Here is a 17,767-nt window from a genome sequence, read left to right as displayed (position 1 = left end):
CAGACATCTTTTGCGTTTCCGATTGGTGGAGCCTTGACATCAGCGTGGCTGGTGAAGTGGCTAGTGGAAAGTCTCCCAACCACCAAAAAACTGACTCAGCACGATCTGCTGGCATCTTGCGACAACCTGAGTCTTCCAAGATCGGATGAACGTGCCCGAGTCAGAGCAAGTCTGAGGATGCTGTTTTCTAGAACAGCATTCGAAATGCAAAATTCTGCCTCCAGTGCCCTGACTCGCCTTGTTCTTATCTGCAGGAATTTCAGCTCAGGCCAATGTTGGATCGCAGGTCAAAGAGGCGTGGTCCACTGCGTAGACGACGGCACAAGACAAAGAGACCTGACTGGCCAGGAAATGACAACGCATCCCGCGCTTCCTTCACTTGAACTTGTGCAGGAATGGTCAGGAATTCTCTGCTAAGTCTGCTGACGTGAGAACAGGCGCCGGCGAGCTTTCCGCTGAGGAGAGTGCAAAGTCGCAGCATTGCCGGCACAGGCTGAGGAGCCGCTTTCTCTTTACTCTTTAGAGTTTCTGCAGCATTGAGCGGTTATTCTTCTCGGGCACTTACTACTTTGGCATGATAAGGTACCGTACTAGTCGATACGACAATACGGCTTTTTCTGTCCAGCTTCGTCTGAGGAGGGGCAATCGAAGTTTTCCCTTTTTCATCACCCATCGCAGAAGGTGGAGGCTTTCCGTTGCTTACGTACATACACTGTGTATGTGGCTTACTGCCTGAGCTGATAATCTTATCGAGAAGGTAGAACAAGGTGCGGCCAGTGCGTTCGGACGCTAAGAGAAGCTTTCCTGCCAACTCCACGGCGCCAAATCCTTCAACTTCAACTTCACAGGTCCGACACAGAGTTTGAGAGCGCTTACGCTGATGGAGATAGACGCGCCGCATAAGCGCAGGCAGCATCCACGCAATCCAAGATCGAGGAGCATCGGACTTTGTTCTGTCGTGTACTGAGCAGGCCTCCAAAGAACATGCCTTACAAGTACATTGACTTCACCCCACTGGACACAATGTCCTCCAGGTCGTACTGCAGCAATTCGCAGCTCCACGAACCCCAGGCTACCTCCAGGCTCCATCAGGGTCGTTTTCCGTTCTGCCTCAGGCGAGTCCGAATCATACCCGAAGAAACGAATGTCAACGTCAACTTCTTCTCGGCAACCGCCGCTTCAGGGCAACTCTGCTGTCTGGCCGTGACGTCTACCTAGTTCGTTTGAGTCACGGCAAGAAAACACCAGGGGGGAGGGGGGTGTGATCAGACTAGAGGCGGCCGCCAGAACGGGCCGCGCACTGCCTACGCACACTGCCAGGCCATTTTTGAGACCATGGACATCAACTTTGGGCATGCAAATGATGGGTTCCAGCCTGGAAAACTGGTCATTGGTTCACAGTACGACGTCAAGCCAGTAATGAACCGCTATTGACGAATTACCATTTCGGTCCAAGGCCTGGGGATCAGGGAGCCAGGTCTTCAGCCTGGATGAATACTGCCAGTGGACCTTTCGCTTACGCGACAAATCACGTTTCTTACCTGACGGTTGCCGGTAACAAGGATTTGATGCATTGGTACGCCATCAAACGAAGCCACCCACGCACCGAACTCGCCGCACAAGGCTCTTGGCAACGACCGTCATCACTTTACTACAACGCCCGCAGTCCAGGGTCCGCACTGCCATCCCGAGTCCGGAGCATCGAGGACATGCTGCTGCATGTTTGCCTTGAGCTAGGACGGAGAGAAGCTCAGCCTCACATCTCAAGGCTTTATTTTTGGTATACTGCTTGTATGCTCTTCGCAAAGCCATCAGTCTCGACTCAATGATAGTCCCAGGCCCAACAGGTTAGAGTGAATGGTCATATTCGAAGGAGTCCATACGCCGGCCGTTTTACCGCAGGTCAAAATCGCAAAACGGGCGCAATGCCTTGGACCCTGGGTACTATACCAGGCGCAGGAAGGCAAGCCAGTTACCAGTTAATTCCGGTGCGTTTCGGATGCTCAAATCAGGCAGGAGAGCAGCAGCGACGTGGACGCCTTGCTGTAAACAGCAGTACGCAAACTACGTACCTTCACCGACTTTAGTCCCGATACTCTGGATCGAAGGCTGCAAGAGAGCAATAATCAAACGGAGGGCCTGCAGACTTCAGCAAGCAGAGCTTTCTGCCCGCAGTGCGTAGGCCACTCCACCGGTGAACAGTGAGCAGAAGACGCCCACTGGTGGAAAAGCAGAGAGGGGAAGGACGGCCTCCCTGTTACGACCGTTCGAGTCGATTCGACTGGCTCCTGTATGGGATTCTGCAAGCCCAATGCAAGGGAAAGGTTCAACCCGGCAGGCGGTTCCATTCTGCGGCTTTGATTCGACAAGAGAGTGTCCCGACAGACTGGTATGCTTTGCAATTGGCTGGAAACCGCATCAGTCGTGGCTTAGCCGCTGCAAATGAGAATTCCCGGCCACTTCTTCGCCCGTTCTTCGCTAGTCTAGGGATGATCTGGCAGCTTGCTCCGGGTCCCATGCATGACAGACGTGATGGATGGCATGATTTTCTTTCACGCTGGCACACGCGCTTCGCGCTTCGCGCTTCGCGAGTCTTGCTGTTGGACTGTTGGAAGTTGAAGGGCGGTTCAGAGCGGCGCAGGACCAATCGAACTCACACAAACGAGCAACCCTGGCGCTGGAGATTTCAAATACACCAAACATGAACCCGGACGACCATTTTGTCCAGTTGTGGGCAGCAGTCTGGAAGTCAATGCCTTTTTTGGACAGGACAAGAGCATATTGCGTGACGGGACAAACAAAGAAGCAGAAAGATCGGCAGAAAAGCAAATGGGCCAGACGATGTTGACGTGTGCACCAGACAAGGTTTGCCGGTCTAGGCACGGCAAGTTGCAACAGAGGGCTACATCGCTTCGCGGATGGCAGCTCAGCCCAATGGCTCCCCAATTGATCAACGCCCATCGGCTACCCCATGGCCAAATAAGCGGGGAATCAGTCGTTCCCCATCTCGTCTCCCCAGGTGAATCTCTCGGCAACAGTTTCGTCAAGGAAAATCTGAGAAGCAAGAAACGGCGGAGACCACCCGAGAAAGACAAGAATCTCACGCACGGGAACGAAGCAGCAAATCAACAGGGGAGCATTTCGCGTTGCCGTTTTGCACCCGTACGGACCCGTCAATGGACATGGGAAGGAGGCAGCAGCGGCTCCCCTCAACCCCGAGAGGACTGACCCAGGTTCAGGGTCGTAGAAGTGGACAAAATCAGGCATTGCTATTTGATTTTGCCCACAGCAATTTACCGAGTTCCTGGGACAGTTGATGAAGTGTCTCTGCAGAAGAGAGCAGACTGGCGCAAGAAAAGCGTATGACTCCACAACTGGCGCAAACAGGGGACAGTGCGGAACAACCATTCCTCACCCGCCTTCAACCAGGTTTGCCGGGGCCTCTCTTGAGGGGGCGTCGGGAATGCGCACGTACCAGTGCCCGCGATTCACACCGAGCCTCCGAAGGTTTGATTTGCAAACAGGGGTGTTCATCACTCCGTCACCTGTTCAGGTCCCCTGGTCGTTTGGCTTCACACTGAGGTCCTTTCCCGGAACCTGGGAAGACGAGAGTCAATCACAGGCCAGGAAATACGTCCCCCATCACGACCGGTCAAGGCCTGAGGGAGGCACAGGAGGGGGGAAAAGAGGAGTTTCTCTCCGATCCGGCCGCCACTCCCTCTTGCCCCGGCATCACCTCGTCAGGATCAGGGAGCCGACCCTCTCCGGCCGTCTTGACCCTTCTGGACCCTCTCGCACCATCAGATGAGGCCATGGGATGGGACGTAAATGCGATTGAAATTGTGAGATAATGCGTACCTTGGCGCGCAACAGGTTTTGATTCGACGAGAACGGATGGGAAGGGAGCAAAGACTGGAAACTGAACCGCCCGATATCTGGTCCGGAGGAAGGACGATGATACCGGCCGAAGGAAGCACCCACGAACTTGGAGTACGGGCAAACCCCATACCATTTGTGTGTGTGTGTGTGTGTGTGTGTGTGTATGTGTGCGTGGCACACACACTCCCTCTATCTCGAATTATGTCTTCAGCGGAAGCTCGTCGCTGCCATCATCACCGCGCCTCTGACGCTACTATCTGATACGAATACTCACTACCTGCCTCGCCGTTGCTTGTCCAGCCGGTCCGGGACGTATGCATATTCGAAAACTGACTGACAGTGATAAGTCTTCAGCGGCATCGTCACCAAGCTCGCGAGGTACATGGGATCATGTTTGACATGCCAGTTTGTGTAAGATACGGGATCCTTCCCGTCCCTCCACATCTCTTCATCTCATCTTGTTGACAGCATGCTATCCAGGCTATCTCGTCAATCAAGCCCCGGTATTCCTCACAGGCTTCCCACTTCACGTGAGCGAGGCAACCCCCGGGAAGCCGAGAAGTCGTCTTGGCGGGACAATCACAGTGCGCGGAAGCCGCTCAGTGGGGCCGTCGGCTGGAGTACCCACCGTTGTCTGCCTTTTCCTTCTCCACTGACACCGTTCAGTTTCTTCCAGGGTATCGAGGGTATCGTCAGGGGTTGGCGGACACGGGCAACACGGGGACGCCCTGGGGAGAAAAAAAAAACCACACACACACAGCGTCAAAAGGCACAGGTCGGCCGGTGACCAGCACCGTTCCAGGGTCCCCTCACCTTGTCTGGCTACCTTAGCTTGGCGTGTGCTAGGCGTGCTAGGCTGGTGCGCGCCGCTCCCTGTTCATGCGCGGTCCTTTCGTCGTCCATCTTGCCCCGTGCGAGTAGCCCCTTGCTGGTCTCTTGCCCTGCCCTGTCTGGCCCTGTCAGGTTCAACTTCGTCGCCGTTTGTCGCCGCTACAGATGTGACCCTGTGTGTCTGTATCTGCTGTCTTTGTACGCAGTACGTATGTATCCCTATCCCACCCCCTGTTACCTTACTTCACAACCTTGACTGCTGCTCAATTGCTCATCTATTTTGCTCTCTCCAGGCTCCATCGTGATAATGGATGAGGAATGCCTCCTCCAAAGGCTCCAGAGAGAGCCCACTCGCTCGCACTTTGTTCTTCCCTCCTCCTGCCTCCCCCCTCCTGCCTCCTTCCCTTCCCATGACCCGAGCCGAAAGGGCCTTGTACCCTGCCCACGGCCACCCGGTCCGCGCGCGCTCTTCCTGCCCCCAAGAAACCCACTGTTCATGTAAACGGGGCTGCTGCTGCCGGCGGGCCAGCCACAGGGCAGCAATGCCATTGGAGCGGGCATGGACTATACTACACTAGCAGATGGGCGACGCCGCTACTTAATTCGAAAGGATGAATAAAAAAACCTCGATCGCTGGCTGGGGGGGATGGGACCCCCTTCCCTAGGAGGGGGGCTACCCTGCGGAATACCAGCACTGTCGCATCCGGGCCAGAAGGGCCGCGGACACGGTCTGGCTGTGGATGTCGTATGAGGTGGTGAGTGTATCCATCCGTCGGTCGGGGGTTGGGTTCATCACAAAATTTGTGAGGAGGAGGAGCCTGGAGGAGGAGGAGGAGAAAAGGTGTGTGGGTGGTTGGAAAAGCCACAGCCGCAGGCTTTCTCTGCTTTCCTGGTCGTTGGGTCCTCGGCATCGGGGGGCACAGACGGGGCGCCCGTTGAAGAGGCGTGGGAGGGAGCATGGGGAAGCACTACCACTACCTCACCAGACTACGGCATGTTGGTGGTGGTGGAGGTTGCTGTTGGGCGTGGGAGATTGGAGGTGAATGGCCCAAAGGCAGCAACGGCGTAGCACATGTCCTACGACTTGACGTCGGCAACGGACGAGCTTGCCTTTGTTTGACGGCATCCCATCCCCCCTGGTTATCAGACCTCGAGACTCTCGATGCGTACGTAGCCGCTGTCACTGTGACATTCTCGTGTTGTCGGCGACTGCGATGATGGTTTGATCATTCGAGGGGTAATGTCGCCTTGGTCCCGAAGACCTGGGATCTCTGCCTGCTCTCCTGCCTGCTCTGCCTGCCGTGCCTAGTTTTGACGAGTCTGCTCCCCTCTCCTAGGTATCCCTGTGAGACTTGCCCTAGCCGACGTATTGTTGTTTTCTGTGTGTTTATCAATAGGCAGGATGACGAAATAGGCAGGACAAGAGTCCACCACGATGATATCACATAGAAAAGGGGTCCATCAAGAGGTACAGAGTTCAGGTGGTCCAATAGACCGTGGTGTTGATCGTGTGGTGATGCATGTGTCCAAAATCTTGGGAATAAAAGTATGTACAAGAAGCGTAAGATGTGTAAAATGATGATATGCATGTCCAACTGAAAATCAACCGACCCACCCATTGCCGCTATTCCAACCGGGTATACCGTGTACCCTAACAAGAAAAAATGAGTGATGGTATCTCTATCTTTACGGAGAAAAAGGAAAACATTTCGACAATCTATGCGTTCGTTCCGACAGCTTTGGTTCCGAGAAAAGCATTGAACTCCAAAATCAATGACAGGTGGCTGAGAAGTAGAATGAAAACATGGCCAGCAAGTCTTGGGTGTTGAATGGTTGCGTAGATGTTGTCGTGGGCATATTTATGCAGCTTTTGATCTCTGCACGCGACTCCTGCTTTTGGCCTTTGCCGCTGAAGACTTTGCGATCTTTGCCACACGTCCACCGCTTGCGATAAGGCTCTCCTGTGTCTCTTGCTTCGTCACACGGGCGTTTTTGGGGTGCTGGAGACGCATTCTCTGCATCTCGTGGAGGGTCACCTCAGCATCCTCATCCTCAGGCTTGATGCCCCTGTGTGCGACGATCTCTTCCATCACTTGCGCCTGGTCCTCTTCGGTCATGTTCAACCTAGACTGTGCATCTTGGGCCGTAGACTGGCGGCGGTTGAGCTTCCTGCGCCGCCGAACGCTGACGCTGGAGTCCAACGGCGAGGGTTCAACGTGGACGTCTGCCCAGCCTAGTTCCACCATGCGAAGCTCGAGATCGTTACGGCCCCAGTGGGCGTATGCGCCGCCACCGAGTTCCTTGAACTTGGCGAAAACCCTCTGCATCTGCTGCTGTTCGTCAAAGAGGATGGCTCGTCGAAGCTTGTCGTCCTGTTCTAGATTAGAAAGTGTTTGCAGGAATCATAGAGGTCTTGATAACTCACATCTGTCGGGTGCCATGCGAGGTACGGAGCCCTTCCTCTGCTGCAAACCATCTGCAGACGCGGGATATCAGAAGTCGCATTGTACTTCCGGTTGTATTCGGCTGTGATCGTTGCCCAGATGCCACTTCCCTTTTGATCCTCCAGCTCAGCACGTCTTTGAAAGAGCCATCGTTCTTGGTCAGGGCAGCTGGGTTTGAAAATGAGCGTGGCTGGTTCGTCCTCTACAGACGAGCTTGAGGGCGACTGGTTGGGTAGTTGTACTACGGGCTTAGGGGCGTCGTCTTCGTCGTCACGATTCCTCATACGAGCCAGCCTCCTCACACGGGGTTTTGTTTGTGGATCTTCTTCCGTTTCTGTTGGCATTGGCGTTTGTGTTTGAGTCTGCTGTCTCGGTTGTAGCCGAGGACTGGCAACTGGGCGCTCTATCTGTTGGCTGGGGTAAGGAAGCCCACCGTAGCTCGGTCGTCTCATTATGTCGTCTCTGTCTTGGAAATTGTGTTGTGATGGGTATCCGGTGGGTTGTGCGTTGACAGGAAATTGGTGGGCAGAGGGGTAGGGAGACTGGTGGGCCATGGTCAAGTCCGCTCCGTTCATCAGTCGATGCGACTCGAACATAACACCGTCTTGGGGAATGGGGTAGAAGTTCGATTGAAGCTGAGGAGACAAAGAGCCATGATCCGAGTCTGGCTGCCCGGAAACACCAAAAGAGCCGAAATCGGGGTACCCTGGAGGTGGCTCGGGGATTTCATCTTTGATCTGCGGCTCGGCATGAAGGTAGTTCTGTTCAAAATGGCCGTCTGGGTGCATGTTCATGGGCATCGGAGAAGCAGCTTGGCTGTGTGGAGCACTTAGATCGTAATGGTTGGTCCAGCACATCCTGTTGTTTGCGGGCGGACTGGAGTGATACATGGTTGCTGTTGCGGCGGGGTGGTGCATGATTTTGACGTTTTGATGGATGGAAGGCGGCGAGCTGATGCCGGATGGCGGGGTCAAGAGATGATGCGGCTCGTTTTGAGTAACCTTTGACTGGTTAGATTCTATGGGTTGGGCACGCCACTTCCAATGATGGATGTGACGCAGGTGATGGCAACTTACGTTGAAGGGAGGACTGTTGTTAAGGTCTGGGTAGTTGTTTGTGAGAGCCTGGGGCACTGGAGAACACCTTTGGGATACGGGGTCTCTATATCCGTCTTGTTGATGATCAATGTAGTGTTGGTCTGACATGGCGAGGTGGATATCTGGAGAGGAGTTGCCACAGCAATGGTAGGTGATGATTGCTAATGTTCAATGTGTTGTTGAGAGACGTCTCGAGGGCTGGTGTGATGTCGGTCCACTCCTCGAAGGCGCATGTGCGTTGTTGTGTGTGTGATGTGTTGTGGTTCAGAGAGGGGGGAAGGCAGGTTAAGAAGTAGTTGAAAAAGCAACTCGAGTCAGCCTTTCTGGACCGGGGCGTGTCTGAAATGTAAGGTAGTTAATGGAGGAGGAGAGCCTCGCGATGGCAGGAAGAAGGTCGCGGCCTATTAATGACGAGAGAAGTGGACAGCAATGGCCGATCAAAAGGTTTGGACTCTCTGCAGGGAAGGTCCGTCTGAGGGGACTGGGCTAGGTGGTCCAGGTTGAGCCAGCCCACTCTTTGGGACGACGCAGAGAAAGGCACAGTAGGCAGCGGGACCATCGCCGGGGTGGGTTGAGAAGCGACCGGGGTGCCTCGATGCTGGAGGTACACGAGGTACTTGAAGCCGTGGTATACTGCACACGGGCCATGAGAGAGTCGCATGCGGGGACATGGATGGGGCTAGTTCACTCGCAGGCGATAGCCGCCCGGGGCTGTTGAGTGCGGGTAGCGGTAGGAGCGGGTCGATTTGAAAGCTGCACCTGGCTGCGGACGACGACGACGAGGAGAAGATGGAGCTTTGGGGGTGGACGAGGAACAGAAAGAGAGATGGAGCGGGGAGGGGGGTGTGTGCCCACACAACACCATGAACGAGGGGTGGTGGTGGAGGAGGAGGAGGAGAGGCAGAAGGTCGAGGACTCGGCAGCAAGGGCAGAAGCCAGACAGATGGACAGACTGAGGGGAGAAGGAAAGATCCCAAGAGGTTACCAGTGCCAGCAAGAAGACGCAGTCGCGCAGTTGCAGACGCAAGTCAAGTCGCAGCGCAGCGTAGCCCAGTCAGGCCAGGCCACCGGCCAGGTCAGGTCAGGTCAGGTCAGGTCAGCTCGAGTCCGTCTACATTCCCATTACAGCAAATGCACTTCATGTCTGTCTTCACCGATGCTGCCAGTGATCGCGGTGAGGACATAGCTGTAGCGTAGGCAGCGTAGCATAGCATAGCATAGCATAGCAGACTTTCTCCCAGGCACTCACTCGCCTGGCTTGCTTCGTCTGCGGCCGTCTCGAAGCGCCTAAACGATTGACAGGTGTGGGACGGGTGGGGAAGGAAACGACTGATGAGCAGGGCTCAGCACAGCAGATTCGGAGCCGGTCGCAGCATCCATCTCGGATACTGGCATACTACGACCTCGACTGCTTCTGCTTGGGGAGCCGGACGACACACAAGACACGCCAGGCAAGCAAAGCAGGCAGCCATAGGCCGTAGGGCTTTGGGGGTGGCAAGGCGCGGGAGTTTGATGCCCGGATTGCAGCGAGAGAAGAGCAGCACATCACACTACCTTAGGCAGAGGAGGAGAACGGCACAGATGGCCAAGCCTCGAGCTGGAATGGTTGATCCGGGCCACTCACTACCAAGACTTTTCACATCCCATTCTGCTGCACAGCTGTGCTCTACCTTGTCTCGCTTGCCTGTCCTGTCCCATCAAAGACACCGCACCGCCTTCCGGTCTCTTGCTGTGCCCATTTTGCAGTGGTAGCTGTGCCTCTTTTCGGCTAATGCTTCCAGTCAAGCTGCGGTCCAGCGTGCTCGGGCCAGGATCTACCTATCCTGACGCGAATGGCGTGAATAGAGAGGCTGATGGAGTCTAACATAGATTAAATAGCCATTCTAGATGGGTATCCTTCATGGGTTCGCTCGCTTCAAGCCTATCCAGCAAGATCAGAGCGGGCGCATGGACAGAGCGTCGCTGTGCGAATGCGGCGCCCCAAACTTCTGTTTCTTGGGTTGGGCTGATGGTGCACGGTATGTATGGAGTTAGTTGTCTTGTAGGGCAGCCAGGACAAGGCAGGGGATGGTGATTTGGGAAAGACTCGGAAGCCAATTTCTGCGAATTTCCGGGCTGCGATTCTCTTGCCGCAATCAACGTAGACAGGGGTGTAGGGGGCCTTTGAAGAAATTAACAGTTCCCGCCGCAAAAGAGCATCAACATCGGGACCGCGTCCGCTGGCTCTTGAATATGGAAGACGGAGAGCAAGCCGGACCTATGACAGTTGCAATTGCGATGAAACGCAAACGATCAGACCCAGAACAATGCCAGCCGGTATGCAGATACGACCGGCGCAAGTAAGTGGTAACTGAGCACTGCAGATGTCGATGGAGTTGAAGGCAATGCAACTCGTTGTACTGCTATTTTAGAGCAGGCATTGTGACCGCATATCTGGATTCACTCCACATGTCCCATGGGGCGGATGAAGCAAAGATCCAAAGGAAAGGAATGATGTGTTCGGTAAATGTCGAAAAGCAATTCTACCTGGCAGCGGGCGGTGGAAGGCCAGCGCAAATGCAGATCAAGTCGCTGGCGGCGATATATGAAGACGGAGGGAGGCATATTGTGACATTCGGGGCTATTCAGTCCGCACAATTTAAAACTTTACGCACGCACTTACGGACGTAAACACCCAGTATGCCCGGATTAGCATGGATCGGCTTGACGGGGCAGTCCCGAGTTGCCGCTGACACGGAACACCTAGTGGATAGCAAGTTGAGAGATGAGGAAAGAGGGATTAGACTTGATCTTGGAGACAGAGCAGCAGCTGTTAGGCCATCAGCTTTGAGTGACTGGCTGCGAGCCTTGATTGACAGAAAAAGGTGAGACAAGAATGGGAGGAAGTTGGGAAACGGAGCATACAGTAATGATGGATGGCTACACCAAGTTTGCTCGTTATGCGTATTCTGCTCTGCACGTAATATACGTAGTATAAGAAGCCCAGTTCTTCGTATGCGTTGTGGCCAGGTCGTGGAGTATGCCGGTGGGCTGTGGATATTGTGATGAGATTTGTTCCAATGGCTGAACGAATGGTGGAATGGCTCTGGGAATAAGGCGGGTGAGAGATGGAACAAATAGAGCCTGAGAAAGGGTGACAGGGTATTGCCACAGATGGCCAGGGGGGGTTAAGAAGAGGGGAGAGAAAGAGACTCTGCGGGAAGCAGAGTGCGGTGGGAGGGAGTGACCGGACGACCGTTGACGAGATTTCGGGAGAGGATTCAGACTCAGTTTGGGGGTGGACATGGGTAAAAATCGACACACAAATGCGAGCGCGTGGAGGTCGGGGCCAGAGGAGAAAGAGGCAGAGGGAAACGGCCGAGTGCCTCGTCCACATCTGGACCCACTTTCCCGTGTGATTGGTGATTGGCAGGCCGTACGTACCGTAATGGCCTTTGGGGAACGGGGTCTAAGGTGCGGCTGTGGGTCTAGGGAGAGTGAAGCGGGTCTGTGTCTCCATAAATTCCCCAATGCAGCAAATGCGTTCTCTTGGCATCTGCGGATACGCAGCAGGTACTGACACCTACTCAGTACAGTGCATGGACTCAATGTACCTCCCATGTATCTCTTCAGGTCCTGCCGTTCCCGAGAATGACATGCCCTACGGCAGGCACGAAGATACACTACAACAAATGGGCAAACGAAAGAGCGGGCAAGGTGAGGTACCTACCCAGTAGCCGGCGGAAGGCAGCTTCTGCAGCCGGGTCCACTGACGAGGTGGACTGGAGGCAGGTCAAGTCAGGTAAGGTAGAAAGTGCACACTGTAGGTATCCCGCAGCTGTGAATAACTAAGGTATTCGTCAGGAAGGCATGAAGGACGGGACAATGTACGATACCTTACCGATCGAGGTGGAGGGGAGGATCTCCCACGGCCGGAAAGCCACTCGTCTCCGGCGTCGTACCTCGCCATGGATGGCACTGCCAATGGCAGTCTGGAGTACAGAGTATCTGCGTCACTTTTTATTTTATTTGATTTTGACTTTGACTCTGCCGAACGGCACGCGCCTCCATGCCGTGCATGCTTATTCTTGAGTTTGTAGTTACGACGCAGCCCCCCCGCAAAAAGACTACGGCAAAATTCACCCCATACGCGGGCACAATTCTGGAAACACTATATGGGCACTTTGACCTGTGCCCTCTACCAATTAAGGAAAACAGTACAGAAACCCCATACGTTCCTGCTGGCAGGCAAACCCTCTGAACATCACCGCACAAAGTCGAACGCGCGCCCTGGCCGAATAGACCGGCGGAACAGCAACGGCGCCGGCCGCGCGGTGCATGCTTATTCTTTCCCATCATTTCTTATCCGTTTTTCTCTTCAGCATCGTCATTGGATATTCGCGTTACCTCTTTATGGCATCTGGTGTGACGCACAACATGCCGTGCATGCCTGCCTGCGCGGTATTTGGCAGTGCTTCTACGAATAGCGACGCTGCAGTCGTTTCAATGGACCCAGCACAAGGCACAATGTTTCTTTCTGTCTTTTGGTCCGACCGGCAGCAGGAAGGCTTTCGGGTTTGCGCATCATGATGGACGAGATTGGCCCGACATCCGTCAGTCTCTCCGAAATCTCAATCCACATTGGGGCTGCTGGAGGAGTGCCAAGGATCTCGGAAGCCAGTGGCCAGTGCCCAAGACCAGGTGCAAATCTGAGGCCAGGGACGGTGGGGTTGTCAGTGCCCTTGTGGGTGATGCGGCAGCGGGCCTTCACACAAGACGACTCGACTCTCTCGAGTCGAATCTCTGCCAGTGGATTCGACCGGGATGCGAACATGGGCAAGGCACTCTGAAGTCGGAGCATGGTCTGAAGCGACGACTCCTCCCGCACATCTGGACAGTGGAACTGCAAAACCCGGACTGAAGGCCCTTGGATTTGCTACCTTACTTTCCTTTACCGAGTACTAGGTAGTCGCCGTCTACTGGTACACTTTCCGAGGCCGTCCCAGTTCTAGACTATCTTTTCCTCGGGGCTCGTCCCTATGCCATGGTATACTGCTCAACCCGACAACCAGAAACCCCTCATGTCAGCTCATTACCAGATTGAAAAAGAAAAAAAAGGACCAGGGCGATCCCTTGCTGATGCAGCTTGCACTTACGCGGTACGCAGCTGCAGACCAGCTGGTTGAACTGTGTACTGCTGCAGTGTTTCGACTGCTCCCATGACATCGAGTCTCCATGGCCTGTCCACTTGTCGGTCCCGGCATCCAGCTTGCTGCTCATTTCACTGTCGATCGAGGCCCCTTGATGACGACAGTGACGGTCCGGTCAGGCTCGCGATGCGGAGGCTTGACTGTGCCTCAGCAACCCGTCTTTACGGCCCAAACAACAATCACAAGCGTATCTGTAGCGGCGCGGGTCTTGCAACAGAGGACAGAGCAAACGAACGGGTACTTAACGGATAGAGGCGGGAACCGTCCGTCCGATCTCACGGGCCCATGGGATGCCGCTGCCCGGCACGATCTGAGATCCACGTTGTGCGGTGAGAGGGTCACGGCATAATCTGGGCTGTTGGTGCTGACACAAGGCGTTGGACTCCATATACACAACCTGTGCATTCTCTCGAGTCCTCGACAGCACACACATGCTGCCGCCCTGAGCTGCGAAAGATACATGCCTGAGCTGGCAGGTTCATACTGCGTAGGTTACGATGGACTCAGAAGCCGAAATGAAGAGGGGCTGATACTGAAGGCAATGGTTGATAGCATTTTCCTTCCCCACATATCCGGTCCTGCATCTCCAATCCGGACCAATACACGGCATAGAATGACTTCTACTCCTTGCCCTGGGGCCTCATTGGGGAAGAGAGGAAAAAAGGCAAAAGCAGGGAATCATGGGGTGACTTTCTGGCTGAGACGCAACCCTCGAACACGCTCTGATTGAAGAAGAAGAACATTGTGTACCTGCTGGGCATGTCCACGTAGCTCTCTGCAAAGAGCAGAGGAGAGCGACTGACAATTGGCTTCAGGAGGGGGGCCGGAGGAAACCCCCAGTTGTTTTGCGAGGAACGCTACTCGTCACTCGACCACACCACCACGATGCACGGTGGAAGCGAACAAATCATGAGTCTCAAAATGTTACAAGGACATGGGCGAACCAGACTGTCGGGTCGAGACCAGGATAGAATGGGCAGTGATTCGAAGTCTCGAGGCACGCCCCCCCTCCCCGTCTGCGTCCGACGAGATTCCCTGAACAGCACACCCCAGTTTGGCGCCTTACCATTTGGGGCCTGAGATTCGGAGCTCACCCTCAGTCACCTCAGTCGCAGTCACATTCCCGGTGGAAGTACCCAGGTACCTTACGCGCGCGTCTGCTTTCCGTGATTGGCCGCGTTGCGAAGTTTAAGCGAGGGTCAACCACTAATTGGACAGTGCGCCTTGGGCGGTCGATGGAGGCCGACTTCGACGGCCAACAAAGCCACTTCCAACAGACAAACACCATCACCAACATACGCCGAACGGGAAAGCCAGTTTGTCGACTTCTTCTAACCGCCATCTCACGCCCACCCACACCGGCACACACGCTTGCTTACACGCCGCCATCTTCATCACTCCCGTCATCCGTCTCCCACGTCATGCGGGTCGATGCTGCAGAACCCGCCGCCCCCCAGTTGCGATGCTGAGGGTGGTGGTGGTGTTGCTGGTGCTACTGCTGCTGATGCTTCCGCCCGGTCGTCAGATTCTGCGATCGCCCTGGATGCGGATACCGCCAATGTCAGAACCCTGCTGCCAATACGCTCAAGTCCAACAGACGATGTGCTGGACGAATAGTTGTGCCATTCCGTGCCGCCTTTCTCGTCCCGGTCCTGCCTCGTGGTTCACGACGGTACCTGCAGATCTGTTCTATGGATAGGTGCCGACACAGAGGGCTGAGTTGACATCTGGTTCTAAGCCTGCTCAGCCTAGGTCTGTGCCTCAATGGACACTTTCGGCTCTTCTCTCGCCGCCTTTGCCTCGTCTTTACTCATTGCCGGTCAATTTTACCGGTTTGACGATTGCTGTGCCCATGCAGCACTGCGGCCAGGCCCAGAAAGCGACCCAAAAGTCGCCAGAAAAGTAGCCAGAATCGAGATGCGGTGCTGACAAGCGGGACGACACCACAGCGGCCCGGCCTCAGGTCAACAGACCCGTGAGACCCGAGTCCGCCCCCGGCTATCGGTGCAGCAGGCCGTCGTCTGCTCGACCAGGGAGAACCTGCCGATGAATATCAGCCTGATAGGGAAGTGAGTGCAGCCTCAGCCTGCATTCCTCTGCAATTTTAGCGCCCAAGTCGCATATTCCGTGGCCCCCATTGGCCCTCAAGACACATCACCCCGCTGCTCGCGTTTGTCACCGGTCTGCGACGCAGTTGTGAGTCTCTTTTCTTACGACCTTGGTCGGCCTCAAGCAAACACCGCCTTGCAGTCTCTTCAAAAATTGGCCTCCTGACGTTGCATTATGCACACGCAAACTCATGCAATTTGAGCGCTACCAGTCTGTCGGGCCAGAATGAGAGCCAAACGGTATTTCGGCAGAACTTCAACTGGTCCTCCTGGTTATCCCAGACGACGGTACCATGACACTCATCACAAGTCCCCCCCTCTAGACCTAGATACGCATCTCGTCTGATCACACCTGTTGGAGGAAGCAAACCGACCATGGCTGGCGTCAAGAGCTCGTCAAAAGCACCTATCAGGAGCAGTCTTCGTGCCGCGAATTTCACCATTATCATGCTGCAAAGCACTAGCTCTCTGAATGCCCTCGCCAAGCTCGCTCACCCATGAGCTTAATGGCCCCAGCCAGATGACGAATTGGTCCGAGGGGGGCAGAGGACGCTCAGGCTTTGGCGATCTTGCCGCACACCTGGTCTTCTCCGTCCGAGATTTCCAGTGGAAAATGGTCCGATGACACTCACTGTCTGCACCGTGCAACCCCGAGACTCCACTGCTCTCCGCAGTCAACGAAGTATAAGGTCCTCCCAAACATGGACTGGACTTGCAGAGGCCCCTGGTGCACTCAGAGGACATTTCGGAAGTACGAGTAGATACGCCACGAGACTTTCTTTCCCCTCCTGGGCCTTTCCATGTATCAAGCGATCCACACCCAGGTCTAGAGGCGGCCAGTCCTGCCCAGGGGCTCAGGCTTTTCATGGCTAGGAGCACGCAAATCGATGGATGTTCAGCCATCCACAGCCCTCGAGTCACAGCGAGCCATCCCTTACAGCGCAATGGTGCCAAACGATACAAACTTGACTGCTCTTTCTGGAAGAACCTGCAGCAATGACAGCCGTCGGACGGCTTCACCACACCATCCTCTTGCCTCGAGTAGGTGGTGAAAAAAGCCTCCCGCACTGGCGGACAGTTTTGTGCACACAGATACTTTTCAGAACGGCACGCCTCCTCCTCCTCGTGGGCCCTCCTGAAGTTGCCGGCCAATCGAGCGACGTTTTGGAGAAGCAAATCACCCATCTCCAGCAATGCTGGTCCCCGTAGACTGCCGTTACCCATCCCTGGCACCCACGAATCATGGGCTACACATCCAGCCGAGCCGTGATGAGAACCTGCTACTATTAGCGAGGGCATCGCATAGACTGGAGCCCTGGCCAAAAGGGGGGCGTGGTAATACTACAACGCCGCATCTTCTTCCACGCCGTGGGAGAGCTCCTATGGCTGGACTAGCCCGAGTGGACAAAGGCGGGCGTTAGGCCTCGCTGGTTGCGTCCGTAAGGACGTTTTCCGCTTGTTCGAATTTGGAACAGTGGCAAAACGGTCCCGTGGGTGAAAGAAGTTCATTCCAACCCCCACCCAAAAGGCCAAGCTCTGTGGACGTCCAAAACGTAGAATGAGACAAGAATTCCTTGAAGAAACTCCCAGAATGTGCCACCACCTGCGCGATGGTGGCATCGGATAAGGAGAGGGGCAAGAAAGCGATCCTAATCCTCCGGCACTTCAGCCTTTCAGGCGCCCCTTACGCACTGCAGCCATCTCTGTAGAGATTCCATTCCCGTTCCACGGGCCGGCGGCGGTAGCGTAACGGCCGTAAATCGAATTCCTTCGTTTGTTTCGAAAGCCGCCGTTGGTTGGCGTAAGAGCTTGCTACGCCTCTGTGGAGATCAATCAGCACTCTAATCTGCACAGGACTTCTGAATGAACGACCTTGGTGTAGAAGCTGAGATGCGTTCGAGGCTACGTTTTGCGAATCAGTCTCGATTCCGATCCACTCCTAGCAGGACCGGCGATCGCCTGGCTGTTCCATCATACGACCATGTCAAGCTTTACCACCAGGGTTTGGTTCGACGGGAAGATGATGACACTGAGTGAGGCCAAAGGAAAAAAAGCACCGCCCTTGTAAGGCGTATTTTACAGATTAAATCGTCTTCTTAGAGCTCAGCCTTGACGTTGTTTTCCACCAGGCCGTCACAAGGAGGCCACAAAAGAGGCCCGAAATTGCGGCCAAGTGTCCTGCAAAGCCACCGGCTCGGCCGGTTCAACGGTCGTCGCGG

At 55.0% G+C, this 17,767-nt stretch overlaps 1 protein-coding gene across 1 annotated transcript; it reads right to left on the bottom strand.

Moving 5' to 3' along the window:
- Positions 1-6,569: 6,569 nt before the first annotated feature.
- Positions 6,570-8,359, bottom strand: CGCA056_v009632 (uncharacterized protein; the record flags this gene model as incomplete). Its single annotated transcript, XM_037324879.1, has 3 exons — positions 6,570-7,082; positions 7,136-8,155; positions 8,231-8,359. The coding sequence occupies 3 exons, from the start codon at positions 8,357-8,359 to the stop codon at positions 6,570-6,572; spliced, it is 1,662 nt and encodes a 553-aa protein (XP_037176999.1).
- Between the last annotated feature and the right edge of the window lie 9,408 nt (positions 8,360-17,767).

The sequence above is a fragment of the Colletotrichum aenigma genome, assembly GCF_013390185.1.
Source record: "Colletotrichum aenigma strain Cg56 chromosome Unknown KSG_Cg56_contig06, whole genome shotgun sequence".
In the NCBI taxonomy this organism is placed as follows: domain Eukaryota; kingdom Fungi; phylum Ascomycota; class Sordariomycetes; order Glomerellales; family Glomerellaceae; genus Colletotrichum; species Colletotrichum aenigma.
This window is presented reverse-complemented; position numbering and strand designations above follow the sequence as displayed.